Below are 22,869 nucleotides of genomic sequence, written 5' to 3'. Positions count from 1 at the left end.
TTGCATAGTATATTATGCTCCCTTACATATTTCTACTGACCAAAGGCCTCTTCTCGCATGGAGAAGGTTTGAGCGTTAATCACCACGCTTGTTCTATGTGGGTTGGCGATTTCAAACTTATAATTAGGAATATAAGCTCAGATTTCCACACGATGATTTCCTTTACACTTTTATGATAATTTAAATAATTTTCGAAAGTGCATATGGCTTGGAAAATGTCATATTGGTACTTGCCGTTGGTAGGTTTCGATCTCACGCTCTCATGCATTAGAGGCTTAGGCCTATGGGCCACCACGAGTTAGTAGGTCCCACGTAAGTTCAGTCCAACCACGCTCCAATCAATAGACGTACTTAACGTGAATCCAATCTATCGCCCCGTATCTTCACTGACTAATGGAATTACCTGGTGTGCCTACACTAATACCTTTAACAATATCTATGGTATAGGAATATAGAGTATGGAGATCACTCTTACGATTTAAATGAAACTACAAGTAGTTCTCGTTCACAGATGCATAATATAAATAAATATTTCAACGAAAACAGAAAACTAAAAAAATTAAAATTTCAAACAAAATAAATAATTAAATCAATCAAGTATTCAATTCTGTGTTCACACACCTACATGTATCTTGACTACAGAAGCGCTGTAATGTTGTAGGTTGTCTAGGAATGTTACGGACACGCGGCGCTGCTGTTATTATGCTGTATTTGTAAAGAGTGTTCAAATTAGCCTGTAAAGGATAATGCCCTTTTTTGGCTTAACTACTGGGCTGATTTCGCTCATTTTTCGTATATCGTCACCTAAGATGATAACAAAATAAATATGTGGTTTAAACTAAGTCATAAGTCACAGTGATGTTTAGTTACCTTATCTGTTTAGAATACTCAGTATTTCAAGCTTTTCTTAAAACGCGGTCCTTTTGCGTTGCATAATATTATTTATTTTTATAATAATCCAAACCTCAATCCAGGTCCAATTAAGAATACGCTTTCTACATTTTAAATGCAAAGTCGAATAAAAAAACTGAACGATCAAAGTGCCTTTAAGTGTTTACTTTATTGAAGTGAACACACATTTCTTTCATTCGTAGTTAAACAATATTTTAACCAAGGCTAATAATGTAGTGATGCTTAGGGGTTTTCTATGCACTTTCCAAGATTATTAAAATACTACTTACATAGAGTAAAGTGAAACATAAGGGAAACTTCGTGAGGAAACCTTAACTAAGTTGGAAATGACCAATCCACCTTGAGCAAGTGTGGTGATTTTGCTCAGCAGAACTTACGGGCTGATGATAATGATGGGGAACCTGATACCAAGTACCAAGTACCAAGTCAAACTAAATATTATACTGACTATATCTATACATATAATAAAATCGTAGAAAAGTGCTGTCTGTACATTGAAAATAAAAATAAAAAAAATAGCAGGGGTTATTGTTATGTCGATGTCGAACCCAAAAATGTAATTAACTTTTTTTTGTCTGTTTGTCTGTTTGTCTGTTTGTCTGTTTGTCTGTTCGTCTGTGCGCGCTAATCTCAGAAACGGCTGATCCGAGTTGGATGCGGTTTTCACGAATATATTGTGGGATGCTTAAATTTACATTTAGTGTTTGTTTCATGTCAATCGGTTCATAAATAAAAAAGTTATGTCAAATTAAAGAATCACGTCGAACATTCTATGCTTATACCATTAATCTCCGCAACTATTTGACGGATTTGGTTGAAATTTGGTACAGATATAGTTTAGAACCTTAGAAAGGACATAGATATATTTTTATTTCAAAAATCAAAAAATAAAAATAAGAAATAAATTATTTATAAATAATTCTATGTCGATCGTTACACGACTTCGGTTCATGTTATTGTTTTAATTCATCGAAAAAAAGTAAATAAATAGTAAAAAGGTATGAAAAAAATAATATCAATATAATAAAACATTTAGTACAAAGAAAATGCTCTAACGGAGTATAGATAATTCTATGTCGATCGTTACACGACTTCGGTTCATGTTATTGTTTTAATTCATCGAAAAAAGTAAATAAATAGTAAAAAGGTATGAAAAAAATAATATCAATATAATTAAACTTTTAGTACAAAGAAAATGCCCGAACGGAGTATAAATAAATAATCCAAGTTGTCTTTATCCTCGATAGATCGAAATAGATCGCGCTATGGTTTCGTTACATTCATTTGGTTGGGTATCGGCCGAGCGCTTCGGTACTATCGTAGAAAAAGTGTATTATCAGTCGTATGATTATTTGTCTGTAGTGGTCCTGCTGTTTCGTATATTCTAAATTGGTTTCGTTGTATTTGTCAATTAATAAGTTTATTTGTTGGGTTTTCCTGGTTTTTTGGTTAAACTATTTAACGTAGGTTTAGTTTGATATCGATTATTAGTAGTTACTGTAGTTAGTTTTTTTAATAAAATTGTAAGTCTAATTTATAAATTAATTAGATTAGATTTAAGTCGTTTCTTTTAAATTATTTAGTTGAAGCTTGGTTATTATAGCATAGAGGATAGGTTGTAATATAGTTTCTTTTTTAATTGTTATAAATTCGTAATTCGTAGCTTTCTTTAGTTTTAAGTTAGTTTAAGTCCGTTTTTAAACTATTTTTTCAATGCCCTAAGTGAGTATACATCTATTAAATTCAAACGCAGAGCTCATTATGTTGATTTTTGAAGAGTTCCCTGGAATATCTTCCACATCTCATTTTTGAAGAGATCCCGCGAGATCGGGAACTATGTGGTTAAAACCAAAAATTTGCCGGAAGACACTATTCCACGCGAACGAAGTCGCGGGCAAAAGCTATCTTTAAACGTAAAATGAAAATAACGTTGTGTGTATTAATATCAGGTTTGGCACAGATTAATTAAAAGCTGAACCTATATTAATTAAGTTATTTTGGTGACAATAGCTCTCGCTCCATTGAATCGTCAGGGCTATCAAGCAACATATAAAAAGATCGCTTAATATGGTAGAACATGATATACAGTGTGTTAACGATCGGGATTCTGATACACCGAATGTATTGAAGTAGAGATCACTAAATAAGAATACAACTAGTAACTACCAACGTACCAATCGTCAAATTGGTGCAATAATCGTGATTAGGAGATAATTTATTCCAATTTATGCTCATCCGTACAGGAATAAGGCATTTATTGCAAACCACTGTAATTGCATAATGGAGGCCTGCGCTATTCTGTACAAAAGAGGTCTTATTGTATTGTCTGCTCATCTGCCCTTCATCTTAGCCGCAGCATAACTATGCCCCAAGTATTTGGGTTGAGCAAAATTAAATTTTCACGTTATAATACCAACTTTTCTGACGCCAGTGTGGACTACATTTTATTAAAAACTGGGCGCCGGGATAATGTCATCTGTTCTTTGCTGTGTTTGTATAGAACAATGGTTTGCACTGTAAGCTCGTAAATGTACTTTAGCTGATTAAGTGGTAATAATTATTGAGGATTCAATAAAAATGTACTTATAGGTACTCCAGTTTTGGGGCAGTAATTTTAAGACAAAAATTTCGTTAATATTAAAATATTGTGCTTTCCAAATTATACAGTGCGTGGCAATGTCAACAAATTCAAAACACCACTAAAATGAAAATTTCTATATACGAAAATAGCATCGAAAATTCTACGTTTATAATATTTTCGTGTAAAATGTTTGCAACCACATGTCGCGAGTGCAGACGACGCACTGTCTAGTTCTTGCTATCGATTTGGTGCGGGGCAATAACCCATATCATCGAATGTGCTTATTATTTAATACACAGACAGACACCTTTAGCCCCCCTACCCCCTTTCCCCTCCAAGACGTAGTTGGCAAGTGATTACAAACTTGTGAATATATTATAACATGCAAAACGTTGGTTTTAGAATTGACCTGACATGACTCAATGAGGGTTACATTGTTGTTTTTTGTTTGACCTTTTATTACTGTCACTTTAACAACTACTTCTTTATTATTTTGTTCATATAGGAATGGGACTTGTATCGAAACTGATATTTGCGAATAATATTTCAATCGATGGTGTAGCACTACGAGTATATAAAGTCAATGTTAAATTATAGCTTGTTGGAGATGAAGTAAATATTTCCAATTATTAATTAAAAATAACCAGTAGGGCAATAAAATTTTAAGTATTCGAGAAATGCTCTACTATTTTCGCTACCTCTGCAATAAGGGCCCCTATGTAACTTGAATCTAGTAGACCCTTTCTAAAATGGTTCCTGCGAATAAATCGCTGTTTGTCTGAAAATTTTCAAATTATTTTGTTTTGTCCTTAGATTCGTGACCACTTGACTCCATTGGAAATAATGGGGTCGTTACTGGCGGCCATAGCCCACGATTTGGACCACCCGGGAGTGAACCAACCATTCCTCATTGCGACCTCTAACCATCTCGCCGCATTATACAAGGTAAGTTTTGTTACATCAGACTAAGTCTACCTTTTTTGTGGGGGGGGGGATATCATCCAATGACTTCTTTTGCCGTGGGTAAGGCGGAAGAGACTTATACTGACTAAAAAAAGTAGGAACAGGGTGGCCGTTCCTACTCTTGCATCGAGCCAAAACCCCGCTAGGTCGTCCGCAGCTCCGAGTCAGGCATCAGCCCTACTTAGTCGCATTTGTGGTGGTTTAATGGCAAGCATAAGTACCTACGACAAAATATCATACAAACCGTTAACATTTTTTAAATATAAAATACTTCATTGCTCTTCTAAGCTTTCAACTCACACCTTTACTTATTATAAACCTTTATATTGTACCTGTTTTACGGTTTTATTTAGCCTGCCCTGTTTATGTGTTTTGGGTCAGATTTAGTAATTGGAACATTATCCCTTTCCTAATTATAGATCGATGTGATATTTCGTATACATTATAAGTATATCGGTATATTTGTGTATTACACCGACATATATCTATTATCTACACAGTTATATACATTGCAATTATTTCTCAGAACCGCACTACATATTTAAGCTCGTCTGTCATAAAGACCTTCCAAGCTGGCATTAATTTTTACCTTCCTTTGGCTTTAAACCGGCTTAATGATGGTTCGTGCAGCAGTCTTTGCATCCGGCACTACTTTCTTATTTTCTTTCAAAGCCGCATCGTGCCTCCATACATTAAACAACAGCGAACCAAAAATAACAACACTCAAATAACAAAGCTTAAAAAATAATTATTTCTTTGTCCAAAGAACAAATCCAATTTGAGATGTGTCAATATTATCTGTCCCAGAAAAACATAATACCTTTGTTTCCGAAGCCGTCATTTCACCGGCTCCACGGTATTTCAATGAACCAAAAATACGCCCACGCTTCGCGGACTAAGTGCTTCCCTGAATTCTCTGCGCGCTGTGGTCAGGCTTTAATTTTTGAATTATTTCCAACGCCGAAAGCCAATTGACAGGCTAGTTCAAATGCGGCTGCGTCAACTGTCCCTTGTAACTCAACCTGTAATTCGCAACTGAGTAAACACAAGGAAAGCTCAACAAATGATGGTAGGTACATTAAATTTGACGAGCATAATAACTGATAGGTTGAAGTTTGTTCTAGAGAGCTCGCTGTTGTAGTATCAATAATTAATACTGTTTCATTTCAGAATGTTTAAGTATTTTAGTGGATTGTCACTCTTCATTGTATTTACTCTTAGCTTTAAGAGTGCTTATCAGTCACCTGTCTAATTTCCGCCTTACAAAACAGTGAGCACTTAGTATCAAATCTTCTGACGAGTGTTAATGCTGTGTACTGTAGTACAGAGCTTCATATAACTTGTTTAGATTTAGATGCAATGGAATAATTGCGTAAAGATAATCCTATTTTCAATTCCCTTTATATTTACAGAATTCTGAACTATTTCCACAATTAAATTATTCTTGATTACAATTAATTTCGAATTTGTCTTCGTTTTATTTTGTTTCTTAAATTGAAGTAGTAGCTCTTATGCCATTAAAGCGGCCTGATCTAACCAAATTGCGACTCTTTTCCATTCTTTTCACAACACTATTGAATTATTGCGTCAAGCTAGGAGCTAAGAGTTACGAATCTAATCCTAATCTTGTTTATAGTACCTTATTTCACAGTGATTTTAGGTGCAAAATGTGACTGTGTCGTGCAAAAGCCATTTTCTAAACACTTATTATTCAGTTTTTTATTTTATATGTGGTTCCTTCAAAAAGTACACCTAATTGTATCAACATTTATATTATACCCAATATTTTTAATATTATACCAAATGATATTTATTGTATGGACATTTTCTTACACACATTTTCTGAACACTTTGTGAAGTATTTAACAATCAACAAAATTACATTGCGCTCGCTGGACATAATTTTGAGAACGACAATATTAATTTTCCGTTCTTGGTCGAGGTGCAAAGCCGGATATTTGATGTCCGGATCTCCGCGATGCGGTGGACCAAATCACCGACCGCTTTATCCGCAGCATTTCGGCATAACATGTACACTAGTACCCGTGTTCTATTAATACTCTGTATTTGAGTGAAATATTTCCTCTTCTATTTACTTTTACCACTACAAATATTAATGTTCGATAGAATTTAGTTTTTGGTTGAGCCGCCTATTTTTATTACGTTTTTCTGCCTGGCTTGCTCCCGGCGATATTGAAACGTGTGCCTTTTTTTCAAACGTGAGCTACAATTTTTATATTTTTGCTATTCCTCTATGTTTTCCTTTAGGACTGCACATCGAAACGCAAATATAAAAAAGTAAAATATAAAGCTACGTTTTAACTAAAGAGCAACGGTATTTACATTTCGATATTTTGTTATTTGTTATTTAAAAATGTTTTACTTACTGTTAGGAGTTTGTTGCCTATTCAAACAGAAGAGCTATTTAAGTACCTCGAGTGAAATGTTAGAGCATCCTACGCAGAACCAATAAATTAAATTAAAATTGAGAGAAAATGCTCAACTATTAAATTGTTAACATGAAACTCCTAACATCGTTAAGTATGTACTCATAAAATAAAAGTAACTATAACTACACAATTAATTGATCGGATAAGAATATTGTGTGTCATATTTCTGGAAGATCGTAAAATATTAACTCAAACAGAGTCTAATGATATTTACAGCGAAAACTGTATCTTTCCCGAGTACTCAAAATAGGGAAAAACGTAGAAATCCGATTAGTATGGATCAAACCGTACTATAATTTTGGGGGGGATCATCAAATTAAGCTTCCAACGTGGTTGATCAAAGCCAAGTCCTTTAGAGAAACATGTCAAATGCGGTTTTAATTCATCTATTCTGCATATAGTTTCAAATCAGTTGCGATTTAAAATCTATTTAAATCTCTAGCGATTTAAATCATTAAAATCAATTAGCTTGTTAAAACATTTTCATAAAGTTGAAACTAAGGCTTAATAACGAGTAAGTTTCAATGCTAAATGACCCCCATTTACGATTACGACTTAAGTAATCGTGTTTAGGTTTTTTTTTTCGATCTTCGGAAAATATTGAGCTTCGTATGATTTATGAGCCCTTCGACATTTTAAGTTGTTTACAATTTTTTAATAAACTTTTACTGCTAATTATCTGTCGGGTTTTAATATAATAATCTATTTTCACCATAAAAATAAGCTCAAGATTATACATATACGTAAGCAATATAGCTCCATGGCTTCCGTGCGAGATTTATTCAATTACCAGCACCTTACCTGTAAAAATAAACTATGAAGGATAAAATTCACGCCAGCCAACGTAAATTTAACGCCATACGTGCATGTTAATTTCAAAAAAGTCTGAGTTTGACGTTTCAAAAAGGTGGAAAAAGAAATTGTTTTGGTGGACGCGTCGCTGTTAGCGCAACATGTCAAAGCAGAGGCTTACACGGACCACATGACAAGCGTTTCGCCACTAAACACCGCCGACGTCAACAAATGTTTTTTATCTGCACCAGGAAGTTAGCGAGCGCACCGTGAGCGTACTAGCTATACTATCTAATTCGATTCGAGATGCAATTTTAGATCCCTATATCATCGAGATAGCCGAGCCGTAATAGGAATGATGATTACAAACTATAATCCCCATTGACGATTGGTAGAGCATTGGAACTAGTTCCATCATCATTCAGTGTATCTTCGAAATACTCGGACGTAATTCTAGACATGTCATTTGGCTTAGGGTAATAGGTACACAGGGCGATACAAAGCCGTCCTTTGACAGCGCAACGTCGGTATCCACCATTAATATGTATGAATTTGTTCACTTAACGTGATAATTGGTTTAATTTAAGCTCTTGTGCTTCTGCAACAAACTATATGTTACGCTTCGTCGCCTTACTTACCTTAACTTAATAGTCTTACTTGCATTCCACTTTGAAGTTTTGGAACTCAAGTGTCATAGCATTCCCTAATTCTTGGAAAGTGTATAGAGTTCTGGGAACGTGTCGAATCAAGAAGTCATGTAACTGAACTCGCTAACCGTTTCTCTTTGATCACCGATGCGCACCTTAATTGCGGGAGCTCGCCGTCGCCAAAATATTCAGTGCTCTATAGGGTAATATGAGTTTACAGATGCAGATATAATAAACTCCAATTGAACGTAACCATTCACTGGATAAATTGTTGCTATTTACAGATACTGTGTAGCTATTGTACAAGAATCTCTTGTAAATACTTAGAAATGTAGAAAACCGTCGCCGGAGCTAAATCTCGACACGTGCTACCGAATGCTTGGGTAATTTGGGATACGCATCCTTTGTACTTAAACGGTAACCTGTCCTTGAATGATAGGCGCGCTGAAAAGGTGCGATGGAAAAATATAAATATATTTATGGAATACTTTATTAATAGTTAACTCAGTATACATTAAGCTGGGAGGGATTATTGGGACTTGACAAATGGCTTAGCAACGAATCGATTAGTTTCTTCTCACGGGTTCTCTGTATATAATAACAATTTAATCCTAACCATTGAATAGGACATCAGATTTCAGGCTGTTACATTTACATTACACAAATATTTTTGTCTGTACAGAACACTTCGGTGTTAGAGAACCACCACTGGCGCTCGGCGATGAGCTGCCTCATTGAGAGCGGCCTCCTGGACCAGCTGCCATCCAGCCTCGGACTCCGCGCCGCGCTGGAGAAACAGATCAGCTCCCTGATCCTTGCCACCGATATAACAAGACAACAAGAGTATTTGAACCACTTTAAGGTAAGTTTTTACTTTTATTTCGTGGGAATCTTGAAAAATGTGCCAAGTTTACGTTATTCAAAGTTACCTTGCCTCGCCATTGCCTCGCTAGCGTTGATAGGCAGCTTTAATCTGTGGGAAGCCAGTCGCATCAGCTCGATATCTGCGAATATCAAATCTTCTAATATAATTTCAAGAATCATCTTCTGTGACATCTCATGAGCTCAGTCCTGTATCTGTATTGTTGATACTTTGTGCTATGCGTCATATTTCAAGTTATTGTGGAACGTTCAATACGTGGCAGTTACAAATTTTAAACTGCCTTCTACGGTACTGCAGAAAGACTTACGGAAAGAGACAAAAACAGAGAGACAAAACTTCGAGATATAGTTATGAATATATTCTATTATATGTATTAATAGAAAATAAAAAGTTAAAAAAGCAACCATGTAAGTAGATCTCTCAGTGCTCGCCAGTATACTCGTAGGTACGAAATCCTCGGTCAACTCCTCAATTCTCAACAAATTACAATAACACAAAGTTTTACATTAAACCCGGAATTAGGCAATCAATACATAAGCCTAAGAAAATAACTGCAGCGTAAAATAACAGTTTCCCCTCTGTCTGTACCCTCAGGGAGGAGTATACATAATGCTATGTTGTTGTGTACTTATAACCGGGTAAGCTTCGCCGGAGGGCATCGATATTATTTCGGGATGTGCTCTATACACCGTGCTGCTCGGGGTCTCAGTGAGGTGGGGTCGAGTTGTCTTCAATTGACCTGCGCCCTTCTAGCTTCCATTATCGTATGTGGCAAACATGCGGTTTCCTTTATTGATTGCTTTCCTTGCTGACAATATTCAGTAAAAACTCCGAAAATGTGTCTTTGATATTGGTAATATGATTACCTACTCCATCATTTTACTAAACCCCATAGACTTACAAACAACGTATTAGGTACCACTGACTGATTATTTAAAAATCCAGACACCTGGTTTAGTTTACCTATTAATTGATTAGGTATATGATGAATATGATGATAGTAGATTGTGCTCAGAATTAATAAACTCGCCATTGAGTTACCTGAATCATAATCAACATAAAATATAAACTCGAAAGTACTAATTAAGCTATAGAAACTTCTTCATAAAATTTACAACAGCATACTACATTGTATTCGCAATGGTAACTATTAAAAGTTCACTAACAACATGTATTTTTCGAGATTCCCACGTTACTTTTACTCTCAACGCCTACTCGTGCCTTCGTCTGCCAGGATACAACTGTTCTCGCACTTTCCTCAAGTACGGAAAAAACTCAACGATAAACTTCGACGTCTGTTCAGAGAATGCTGATGTTTTTTTACTATTACTAGCTTTTGATTAGAGTACTAATTACGGACTTCCAGACTAACCTACATATATACGAAATGACCCTTAATTCACCCCTTGATATTTTACCAAACTTTCAACCCTTATTCTATTTAAAATTTTCAAAATTCCTGATAACCAGAATACAAAACTATTTATTAAAAAATTACGAAGTAATATACATGTTATCATCACCCATTTTGATCCTTATTTACAAAACATATACTTGACAATATAAATGCTGTAAATCTTGTCTGGAAGATAGAACTAGTCAGTTTGGAACTGACGTGGAGATGGCAGAATATTACGTCGTAAGCAGGTGGGTGCAACATCAATAGGAACACATAAAAATAAGGAAAGACTCGAATTATAAACAAATGTTCATTAACATGGTTTTTTTACCCGAAAATAAAGCAGGATAAATTGTGTTTATTTACAGATTTTAACGTTAATTATACCGTACCCTAGGCAACCTGATACTGTTTTTAAGATAGGAAAAACAAACTCCTTGCTAACGTAAACATCAACAATTTTAAAATCAGGCCTAAGCTCTACACAAACACGAAATCAACAATCCGACGATTATCATGAGGCGACAAGTGAATTCAAAAGAAAAGCTAATTTCCCTAAAATGGGCGCCATGAACAAACGTACCGGAAAAATTTTCGCTATTTATAATCGAAATGTATGGAAAGGAGAACTCATTAAAACAAGTATTTTGAGTACGAAATCTAATATTTCTTATTTGGTTCTCGGATCTCGATGTACGAGTAGGTACCCGATTCGTTTGACGGTGATTTTCCCCGAATTGTTATCTGAGAACACTCATTACAGGGATAACGTTTCTAATTATATTTTAATAATGATGTATTGGTAAGCAATTGGTTGATTGATTTGAATCTAATTAATATGATTGTAATTATTGTGTGATGTGAACTGTGCTTCCTATTGCTAGACTGCCCACATCCCGGTGTCTAATCTAAGTAGATTGGAATCTAGTGAGCAGGACATATGCCTGATTGCATTCATTGTCCTATGTTGGGCCTATTATTAGTGTTATTGTATTACGTTAGTAATTACATTCTGGCTTCCATCGATTTGTCTATATCTTTATCTAAGTAGTAGGTAGATTCATATCTGTTTGCTTAATTGTATTTACATACATAAGTATTAATTAGAGATTAGAGATGATAGGCACTTGCAATTCGTTGACATGTACAAAATAATTAACGAGCCCTTAGTAACAGTGCTGTATTAAACTATGAACAAGTGCGCACTCTCTCCCGTAAGGAACAAAATCTTGTTGTCGGATTCGACCTCGAGGAAAAACTGACAATGTAAGTTCGGAGGCTCAGTAACTCCAGGAAGAGGTCGCTCGGAGCTATTCAAATAACGACCAAGCACCATGGACCGTGACCCTCTTCGCGACCCCTGAACACAAGATAGATTAATAGGGAACTTGGAGTACTTACCGCTGCCGAATGACGTCACTGCGCAGCCCGCAGATAAATTGGTCGCGTAAGTTTTCGTTCAAATTGGTGTTGAACTTACAATTCCGCGACAATTTCTTCAGTTCCGCTACGTATGTGGCCACATCCTCCGTAGCACCTTGCCGTTTCTGTCGAAATCGGTATCTTTCCGCTAACGAAGATGGCGGCGGTTGTAAGTGTTGTTGCATCAAATCACCAGCTTGTACGAAAGATAATTCCGAAGGCTTGTTTGGACTAGCGAGATTAACCAGCAACTCGTAAGCTTCATCCCCCATACTAGCAATCATCGTCGGTAACTTCATTTCGTCCGAGACCTTGTTCACCTTGAAGTACATCTCAAGTCTGTCCATATAAGACGTCCATAACCCCGACCGCATGTCGAACTCTTTGATTTTACCAATCGACATTGTGACACACTGTAGATTGAATGCGCACGCAAAACCGTAACTAATTGTCCTCGTCGCCACTATAGTATTTAGTACTGGGGAAGCTCACAATAAAACACACAGCCCATTTGTAGCTCGGTATAATTAAAACTGCCCTTGACAATTCACGTTGACAACTGACATAGACAACTGATGTTGTACACAGATTATGCGCTTACACTACAGAGTTTAAAATGTATTACAGTATATTATAATTATAATTAAATAAGCGATGAACTGGGTGTTGTAATAAAGCAAGCTTCTGATTCCATCATCCACTATGAAGAGTGCTCAAAATACATGGGAAACTGTAATGCAATTAGTGTCCATCCAATTAATTAATCTAAAGTTTGAAGTAGTAAAACAACTGGTAGACGCGACGCTCCGAACGTCCATGTCGCTCCCAAACATCGCAATAGTTTGACGATGAGTTTAAACTGTGACAAAGTTGGACAGTTGGTGCACCCGCTAAGTGAGTAGTTCAATTCCTGCAGATGTTACGCCATTATAAATTAAATACGGTTAGACATAGAGTCCATGTTTAAATAATGAACAAAACATACTTACCTAAGTGCCTATATATTGTGTTACTTCATTTAAACTGGTTGCGGATTTGTTTTCTATAGCCTCTATTACAACATTATCTTGAGTGTGGAGTGTAGAATTCAATGAACATGGTCAATAGCAGTCCTTTGTAGCACAAGCCAAAAGCAAAAAGTAACTTCTCTCGGCGTCGGTGCCTCAAGGACTTTCCTCTCGCCTGATCCCACGATCCTTTGGCTCTCGTATCTTTGAGGGGATTTCGAGAGGTTTTATTTAAAAGCAGTATAGATTCATCATTAGAGATTCTGTATACTGCCTCTTATACAAAGAAAAGTAAAATATCGTGAATGACGTGAAATATCGGTTGTGTTATGTTTCGTTGTGTGTGAAAGAAAGAACTAAGATCGGATACTTGTCTATTAATAATATGTAATGTCAATTAATTAATTTTCAATGTTCCTCGAACATTCACTTCGGATTTAATTGCATTAAGAATTACTCAATTAATTATTATTAATCGTAATTCGTTATTCTCCGATTAGTGTAATCAGTACCTACTTAAGTAACTACTGTTTTTCTGATTCACATAAGAAAAACAAAAATGATTTTATGTCCACTTTATTCAATGGCGCGAAATATCTGTGCGCGTGAGGTTACCGGAGGGAAAATTAACCCCCTTCCCAATCTTCCCAAACCCCCGATTCCCCAACATTCCTTAAATTCCTAACCCCCAAAAGGTCGGTAACGCACTTGTAAAGCGTCTGGTGTTTCAAATGGCGGCGGCGATTGCTTACGAGTACCATCAGGTGAACCGTCAGCTCGTTTACCGGCTTATACCATAAAAATAAACTTTTTGCTAAATAGGTTTAAAACAATAAATTAACATGGAAGCCTTATTAGAAATTCAGTAAAACGCGACGCGAGTAAGCACTACCAGACTGAGGAGGTATTTTTTTTTTTTACTTTTAAAACAGTAAAATGCTTTTATCTCCGGCGCTGCCCAACAGGCTTAGACTAACTGAATAGAACTATCTAGGCAGAAGTCACACTGTAGGGATCGTGCATTGTAAAGTCTGTTACAAAGTTTGGTGTATCCTTGGCTTATGAATCAGTTATAAGATGCAATTGCACCGTGGAATTGAATATTCATGTTCTTAGCTGAGATCTACGGAACTGGATAATTAGTACGGCGATCTACGGATACTCCACCTGACTGAGTTTCGTGAACTATACAATTGAAAATGTTGCCTTACAAACAACATACTAAGTATGAAATTTCAATAGCGCGCTGAATTTTTCGTATTTTCTCAATTTCCGAACAATTATTTATCACGAATTACTAGAGATATCATTTTGACTTAAACCTACATACCTATTATATCTGATCCGAAGCTGCGGATTACCTAGCGGGTTTACCGGGGCTTCGGCTCGCAAAGCAGGTGTAGAAACATTGTGGTTTTTAGTCAGTAAGAGTCTGATACCTCCCCTCGCCTTGCCCAAGGCGGGGAAAGAATAAATTTTCTCCCTTAAAAAACCTACATAAAAATTTTAATAAAAAAAACCCCCTTTACAATTCTAAAATCTTTAGTAACCAAATCTACATAAAGATATATAAGTTACTGTGTATACCCATTAATGCAGTTTCGTGTTTATAAAATGGATCGTTTACGCAATCAGTATTATTGAGATGGTATACAGTTCGCTACTTAATAACGATATTGAATGTGAAAAGCTTAACCTCAGTAATCTCATGAGCCAATCACTCAATGCCTGTGTATCGGAATGGATTGATATGATCGCGGTATAATTGCATTGGTTCCTTTAATACCTTTTAACGAATCGCTTTATTTTGTGTCGGCTTTTAGCTGTATTACGTACACGATAGATTTTTTAAATTGAATTATACTATCATACGAGGACATACTGATATATATTTCATTTGTTAGGTATATCGTCAGATATTAGTCATGTTTTTTCAACATCTAAGTGAAAATTAATAAGCTATCGATAGGTAACTAACTAGACGTGGTTATTACAAAGCTAATAAATGATTAAATTAAATATATATAGGACTAAGTATTAACTTACCTCTATGCATATTTTAAATTCACCTTCAAAGTATGTTTACATACAAACAGAAACACTATCACTCTCAGATTTACTTAAAAGTACACAAAGCTGTCGGTGACGGATGATATGATCGATTGACTGCACAGCGTAACAACCCACCCTATTACAGAATTGACAACGCACCCCATTATTATAGAAATGGATACGGCCAAGAAAATAACAGATAATTCTACAATGCACATACATTTGCTAGTCTCTGCAATGTTTTATTTGAATAAATAATGATACTATATTTTATGCTGACTAATGAGTGTCTGCGAAATATTGTTCAAGTCAAGTCTACGTATTATCCAGATCTTTTGTTACCTGTCTTTTGTCGTCGCCATGTCTAGTCTGGCTCTCCGTCAAGTAGCAATTCCAGCGACCCCTTATTTGGCTAAGGGTGTGCCACATGCACGGAACATGAGTGCCTACTTGTACGAACACCGTTTTGTAACAGTTTTAATTTTATATAAAACATTTTTTTATTTACATTTACTTGTTTCACGGTTCGTTTGCACGGAAATTGTGTTTGAAAACGAATTTTATTGTAAAACAAGGCAGTTTTAACAGTTTTAAATTCGCATCATTAATTCAGCGTAAATGGATGATACATTGTCTTATTTTATGATATGTAAATTAAAGATAAACATTTAATTAATTCATATTATTGTATGTGTGAAGGTTTGAGAAAATGGTAAATTTTCAATTCGAAAATACACCTGTATTCGACCACAAGGCTGCGGTCATAATTAGACTGTCCGCAAAAGGCCATTTGCAGGACGTAAGGAATCAAACTCAGGGAATCGCACACTGATAAACACATTAGTTTAAAATACACCTTCAATTCAATTTTTATTAAGTTTTATCTATTACTAGCTCTAGCTCTCAGCTTCGCTCACGCTCTAACAAAGAATGTGTACCATTTTTTATCTCCCTACCTCGATTCTGCAAAAAATCCCATATAAAATTTCAACCCTTATTTTCAGAGCTTCGAGGTAGATTTACAAAAACAGAGATGCACAATTTTTTTGTTAGTCGGAAATACTCCGCATATCAATTTTTAGGTTTCGGCCTGGAAAATTACGGAATAAAAATCCATATACCGTCGTACGTACGTCCACCCGCGTTTTATGGAAGCGGGTGGTTAGAGAGAGACAAAAAGTGGCCTATGTCTGGCCTCTCCATCCCTTCAACTATCAAACAAGTGGTGATATATCAATTTGTTGTTGCGTTTTGCTGTGATCGTCAAACAAGCACAAACGCATACACTTTCACATTTATATCGAATTGGCGGTTAGCGGTAGTATTGATTACATAGTGGTCTTTTTTCAAATATTAGTCTAGAAGTAAATAACCGAAATATAACAAACCTAAACAGTGGTTTTGCTGTCACATATGAAATAAGGATTCACAAAACACAAGGAATTTACTCTTTAGCGTATTTTTTTTCTATTAATACCATTTTCTAGGTATTTTTTTCTGTTAGAATTTTATATTTTTAAAGGCTTAAGAAATTCTTAAAATTTCCCAAATAACCCGCCGTCGCTCCGCCATCTTGTCAATCACATTTTTAACATTCCTGTCATCGTTTTAGTAAATATTATTGTAAATAACAAAAAATATTGCTATAACCTAACAATCAAGATTTTCTATAAGAATAACATTTTTCACATAACTTATCACAAATTATTTTCAAATAAATCCCAACATGAATCAATATTCTTTCAAATATTATTTCTTAACTTCACAAGCTGGAATGTTGCCACTATTTAAGAAATTTATTTGTCCAAATAACTCGAGAGATTTTGGGTACTTCTGTCAAAAGATAGTCATCTATGATATATGCGACCATGCATTTGGCACTAGTACGAAAACAATCCCAATTAGATTGGACTCTTCCAACAGTTATCTAAATTAAAATCTCTAAATTAAGAAAGAAATTAAAACATAACTCAGCTTTAATTACCCTGGTTTACCTGCATATGGTATTGTGTTAAAACTCCGGCTCCTAGTTTAGACTTTAAGGGTACCTGTGTATCTAGAACTACGCAGAAGTTAGTCGATAGTTTTGCCTACAAATCGTATCGGGAACTCTAAGATAGTTGTGTGATAGGAAACTTAGATGTGTGTTCTGGCCTGGCCCTCAGCTTGAGTTAGTAAGTTGGTTTAAATCTTTAGATGCTCGGGAACTCGCACAAGACTTCCTAACAACAAAACATAGTTTAAAGTTTAAAATATGGTCGTCTTCTTTAATCGTTAGTTCGCTTTTTACCCGACTGCGCCAGAAGCAGGGTTATGTTTTTCGAGTGTATGTATGTATTTTTCTTGGCTTTTACGTTTGGAGATTTTTCTTATTCTTAACCCTTTAAGGAAGTAGTAAATTTCTCTTGTTTAACGAATTTAATTATGTATTTACAGCTGTTTATTTGTTAAGTAATAGTATCTTCGTCGCCGCGTTTGCGTCTATGACTCGAAACTAGTAGAGCTTTTCTGCATTTATTTAGTCCCACGATAGTTAATATAAGTCCAAATATTGATAAAATGATTTTCTTTTACTCACAAAGTTGCAAAGAAAATTGAACCTTACCGCGAGTAAAATCACTAACGCCAACATATACGTTTAACGCCAAGGTACACAGACATGTTGCCTATGTACATATGTATAAACAGGTAACACGCCGGTATCCATCTAAGAGCGACCGCGAAAAACCAGCTGATCCCTCGCTACACTGTTTTAAAGCCAATAACTCCTTTCATCGTAACCTTAGTAAAGTGGCTTTACCGCCCGTCCGTGTAACCTGAAGAAACTTAAGAAACCCGATTATGGGGATCAATGTACCAGTAAATATACTTATCTACATAATTCAGTTCGTGTTTAATTTCAGGTATTTGTTCAAAAATAATGTTGTTTCTATTAAAAAAATTACAATAAGCTATAAAAATCAAATCTACTACTAGCTACTACTAATGGTCTAAACAGTATAGTCTACAAACTTTTGGTCTACATATCAATTTGTCCAGAGCTGCGGAATGCCCAGCGGGTTACCGAAGTTCCGGCTCGAAAAATCAAATCTACTACTAGCTACTACTAATGGTCTAAACAGTATAGTCTACAAACTTTTGGTCTACATATCAATTTGTCCAGAGCTACGGAATGCCCAGCGGGTTACCGAAGCTCCGGCTCGAAAAACAGAAGTAGGAATGGAATCCTAAGAAACCCCTTTCAAAAACCATTTTTTATATTTTGTATAGCAATATTGTTCCATCACAAATTGGGAAAGCAATATAACGTTGAAGCGAACGTTTCATTTTATTACAATAAAAACACATATGTCAGTTAACTTTGTAAACTTGTAAACTGGCTTCCATAAAATACTGCGATGAATCAAAATGCTTTTAATAAATATCCATGTAGTCGATCCGTTTTGTTTCGCTAAAGGGATTGGAAACATATTGGATTGATATGTGTACCTCTGCTATTCCTTTATCCACCTCCCCTTTGACATATTCGTACTTCCAATCACAGCGGGTTGGTTAGTCCATCAATCCAAATTATGTGGACAAATATTTCTATTTAAACGGACTGAATGCAGCTTTGCAGAACGTGGCTTTAATATGCCGCGTATTAGTATTTTGAAATAGGGATCATTTAAAAAACATGATTGACTTAAAAAAGTAGATTACCAGAACAGCACTAAAGAAAAGTAAGTAAACCTACAAAAAAAAATTAAAGGCTAGTCAATAAGAGTGAATAGAATATTTAAAGTGTGGGTTTGACACATGTGACTCTTACATCAAAAGTTGTGTCTACGTCGTTCAAATAAAGTCTTTATTTATTACATTACAAGCAATTACTTAGTCTAGGGCAGTTGTGAGTTGAACCCTACATCGATTTCCCCAACAACTGTGGGAACTTGCTTATAAAAATGACATCTTAAAACCATTTTTTTTACAAGTGACTTCATCGATAAAAGCCCGTACCGCACCGACACAGATTTTGCGTAACCATATATTTCACATTGCATAAATTCGCTCCAAAATAATTTGTATAACTGTAGTAATTACAAATAAATGATCGACATTCATTATCAGATCATTACCAGTATCAATACATTTTCACTAGTGTCCGAATATTAAAATTAATTGAAATGTTCTCCATTTACAAATACATAATTATGTGCGGCAGCTGCGGCGTAAATTCATATCACAGGCGAGATTTATCAGTTTCACTATTATAAATTATTAAATACCTTTCATTTGAATAGTAGGCTATTAATGGAACTATTGTGCACATTTATGTAGGTATTCTACAAAGCGGTTTTACCAATAACTGCATATTATTCAATTGTTCAAATCTTTTGTTGCCGTTAAATATTTTCTCGTTTACGCCTAAATCGCTTCGTTCCATACTTTGATGTCCTAATACAATAAATATCCTATTCCTATATCCAGACCAATAAAGTGATTCACTTACGAATCGTTTTGTACCATTTCAAAAGCCTCGCACGTCACACGTTCGCAGACGAAAGAATACTACATTTTATAAAATCTCGCATTTCGAAATATAAAGCTGAAACTAGAATGTTGAAATTTCACCGCAATAAAAGAAATCTTGTTAACTTTAATGTGGCGATGGAAAATGAGTTAAACTGTTACGTTTTTTAATCTAAATGTTTTTAAAAAATACTTTTGGCTTAACTTAGAGAATGACTTTTATGAATTTAATAATTTATGCAAGACCTCTGTTGCTTTCAGTTGGTTAACTCGGTAAAGCAATGAAAAGTTCATCTTGTTGAATGCGCGGGCACAATTTTTATTACATCTCTAGAAAAAATCAAGAGGCTCCGAATTTGTTTGTATGTTTATTTTTATGATACTTTAAATGAAAGCATTGAGATTAGTTTGAGCAACCTTCTTAATGACAATTGAAGTGTACAAGTAAAGGACACGTACACATAGTCTCGATCGTCTGAATATCCTTCCCCAACTTTTTCAAAAACCAATTCAAATTTATTTTTCAATTAATAAAGAACGCTCGGTATTTGCTGTGCATCATACTCGTATGAACGCACCTAAACGTTGTCGGCCGAAACTTATAAAAAATCAATCAAAGCCTCGCTCGTTCACCGAGAATTTCGGTTATTGGAAAATTCTTTACAACAGGTCTCGTTAACATCGCATAATGCTTCACTGGATATGGTAGGATACAGACTGCATGCAATAACATAAAGAGTCCATTCACGACCTATTCATTGGGGTTTAAACTACCTAAATATATTGATTGACACTCAATTAGCAGTTGATTTGAAAGGCCTGACTGTACAAAACTTTATATCTACTAAAGTCGTTATTCAATTCCATGTAACCTTACAAAATATTAATGCAACTTGCACTGCTTTAGTAAATTTTCAATGAGTGAGTTCATAGGACGGAAGCTTCCTAAATATTTAACTCAGAGCCATTTAATGATTACTTAAACTATTCCCTAGTAACGATTTGTATAGAAAACAATTGCTACGACTGGTTAAGTAATCTTTAAATGATTCTGAGTACGGCGGTTAGAATGTCAGGTTCCATCCGCTAAAGCCACTTATTTGGTATTACGGAGCTATTGACGTATGAAATCGTCATGATTTCGTGTCTAGGTATCGCCCTCCACGCCAGTTACTTCGACTTAACCTGTCGAGCCGGGCCTTAATGGCGAAATTCGTTTGAAAAGCCTCGCCTATACAAGTTATTCACGTCTACCTAATTCCCTGTACTCGCGTGACCCACCTCCTACCACCACAAGGAAAATAATCTTCTCAGAAAGCGATACAAAATATATAAATTGGCTTTACAAGGATTCCCAGATTTTAAGGCAAAATGATCTTCCCTCGAAATATAATAAGTAGTTAATATAATAAGGAATGAGGATAATTAATTTTCTTGGGGAAAACACTTGGCATTGAACGAATTTTTTTGGGTATCACGACTTAAATAAAAGCCATTTCTTAACGTTGAAAGAAAATTATGGTTGTTTAGGCTGTTCCTTAGTGATAAAATAATAAGGATAAAATTCCTTGTACTCTGAATGCTTTGAATAACTAATACAGATTCAAAGATAATTACTCAATTTGAACATCAGCATATTTTGAACGTTCTGAAATATAAAAATGATAAATGTAATTTGCACTCCACATAAATAATTATAAACTGTTTTTGAGTGCACAGTGTGAATAATGTTATAATCGTTGGCAGAAAATTCTCAACAACTTATAGCTGCTCGATGTAGACCACACAGCTAACTAACAATTATGACGTACTTTCTATTGGCTGCCGTTAGCGGCGCCCGCGCAATGTGTTGATCTAATGGCTACGTTCAATCAATCAAACGCGTTCCTCGATCGATCACTTAAACTAAATTACGCAGCTACACTAAACAACTTTTTTATAAAATAAAAAAATCTTTTGAATACATACTATAATTTATTATTTTCAAATTTTAAATAGGTCATATTTCATATACTTAGTACTCATTGTTGGTGTTTAGCTAAAGCCTCAAATATCTCTTATCATAAAGAATTGAATATAAGTCGTTGACCCGCTACCCAGAAGGAAATGTGTCGCTTTACATAATCCTAATCTGATCTCAAGAAGTCGGTCTGTTTGTTTGCTCGTACTCAATCCGCGGATAATTCTCGCGCTAATCTATTTAAGATAGACGCCAGTGGGTCACCAACTCACCGTATGTATTAACCATTACTCGTTTGGTACAAATCGCAACCTAATTCCGTGCCACAAATGTATTCATCGTGTGTGTATTTTTAGTTTTCTCCATATATGTGACGTCACGCGTTTGTCTACGCGCTTCTACGGAACTGTGGCGTCTAACTTTAGTATTGAATGATTCTACTTGTTATACTTATATACCACGACAGTATTTAGTGTTAGCAAATAGTATAAGTAGTTATCATAACACAAGAACATGGATAGAATTATCATTAAGTAAAATAGTTTTTTTTTAATCTTTATTAAATAAATTGAAGGATTTAATCACATAGTGATTATGTCACCTTCATAGGACCCTTAACAAAATAGACCGCATGGTTGGTGCGGTGGCTGGGCAACTGAACGCCGCGCAAGGTGTCGCGAGTTCGATTCCCGCACGGAGCAACATTTTGTGTGATCCACAAACTGTTTTTCCGGGTATGGGTGTGAAGTGTATGTGAACTTGTATGTTTGTAAACGCACCCACGACACAGGAGAAAAACCTAAAGTGGGGCAACGGTTTAAAAAAAAAGAAAATGTCCATGTTCTCATTTCATCTGGACATCTCAGGGTCCGTCGTCAACTGTTATGTAGTCGTAGTAAAACAACACTGCTGTCAATAAGTGAGTTCTCGCTGTCGCAGCGTTAAACAAGTCCCAGGGGAAGTAAGCGACACGCGACACGGCTTGTGTTCCCTCGACGACAATGACTGAACCAATACTGATCGACGGAAATTATTGAGTAACAGACACACGTTAGTGAATGGCACAGAAAAATACGAACGCTTTTCCTTAACGAGAAAAGAATAGAGGTGTTTTAATTGGCTTATTTTCTTATAGACAACGAAAAAAAAAATATTATGACCAGAGATACTTGTATTGCGATGAGGTGCTACCAATGCATGATTATGAGCCCCCAGCGTGATTTGAAACTAGTTGGAACTATCTCGTTTTCGACGAATTCTCACGTGAGTAAGCCGGGAAATATGATTTA

The 22,869-nt window shown here is 35.5% G+C and overlaps 1 protein-coding gene and 1 long non-coding RNA gene across 5 annotated transcripts in view; both read left to right on the top strand.

Annotated features, from left to right (window-relative positions):
- LOC118267117 (dual specificity calcium/calmodulin-dependent 3',5'-cyclic nucleotide phosphodiesterase 1A) overlaps positions 1–22,869 on the top strand; it is a 125,318-nt gene that overhangs the window by 60,753 nt on the left and 41,696 nt on the right. For all 4 annotated transcript variants that reach the window (XM_035580935.2, XM_035580928.2, XM_035580943.2 and 1 more), the window contains 2 exons: positions 4,307–4,438; positions 9,028–9,207. In XM_035580935.2, coding sequence (XP_035436828.2) covers positions 4,307–4,438; positions 9,028–9,207 — 312 coding nt within the window. The remainder of the gene's footprint in view (positions 1–4,306; positions 4,439–9,027; positions 9,208–22,869) is intronic.
- Positions 881–2,817, top strand: LOC126912349 (uncharacterized). The gene is made up of 2 exons (XR_007706994.1): positions 881–1,910; positions 2,060–2,817. It is a non-coding gene; the product is annotated as an uncharacterized LOC126912349 (long non-coding RNA).

This window comes from Spodoptera frugiperda, chromosome 25 (genome assembly GCF_023101765.2).
Source record: "Spodoptera frugiperda isolate SF20-4 chromosome 25, AGI-APGP_CSIRO_Sfru_2.0, whole genome shotgun sequence".
Classification (NCBI taxonomy): Eukaryota; Metazoa; Arthropoda; class Insecta; order Lepidoptera; family Noctuidae; genus Spodoptera; species Spodoptera frugiperda.
This window is presented reverse-complemented; position numbering and strand designations above follow the sequence as displayed.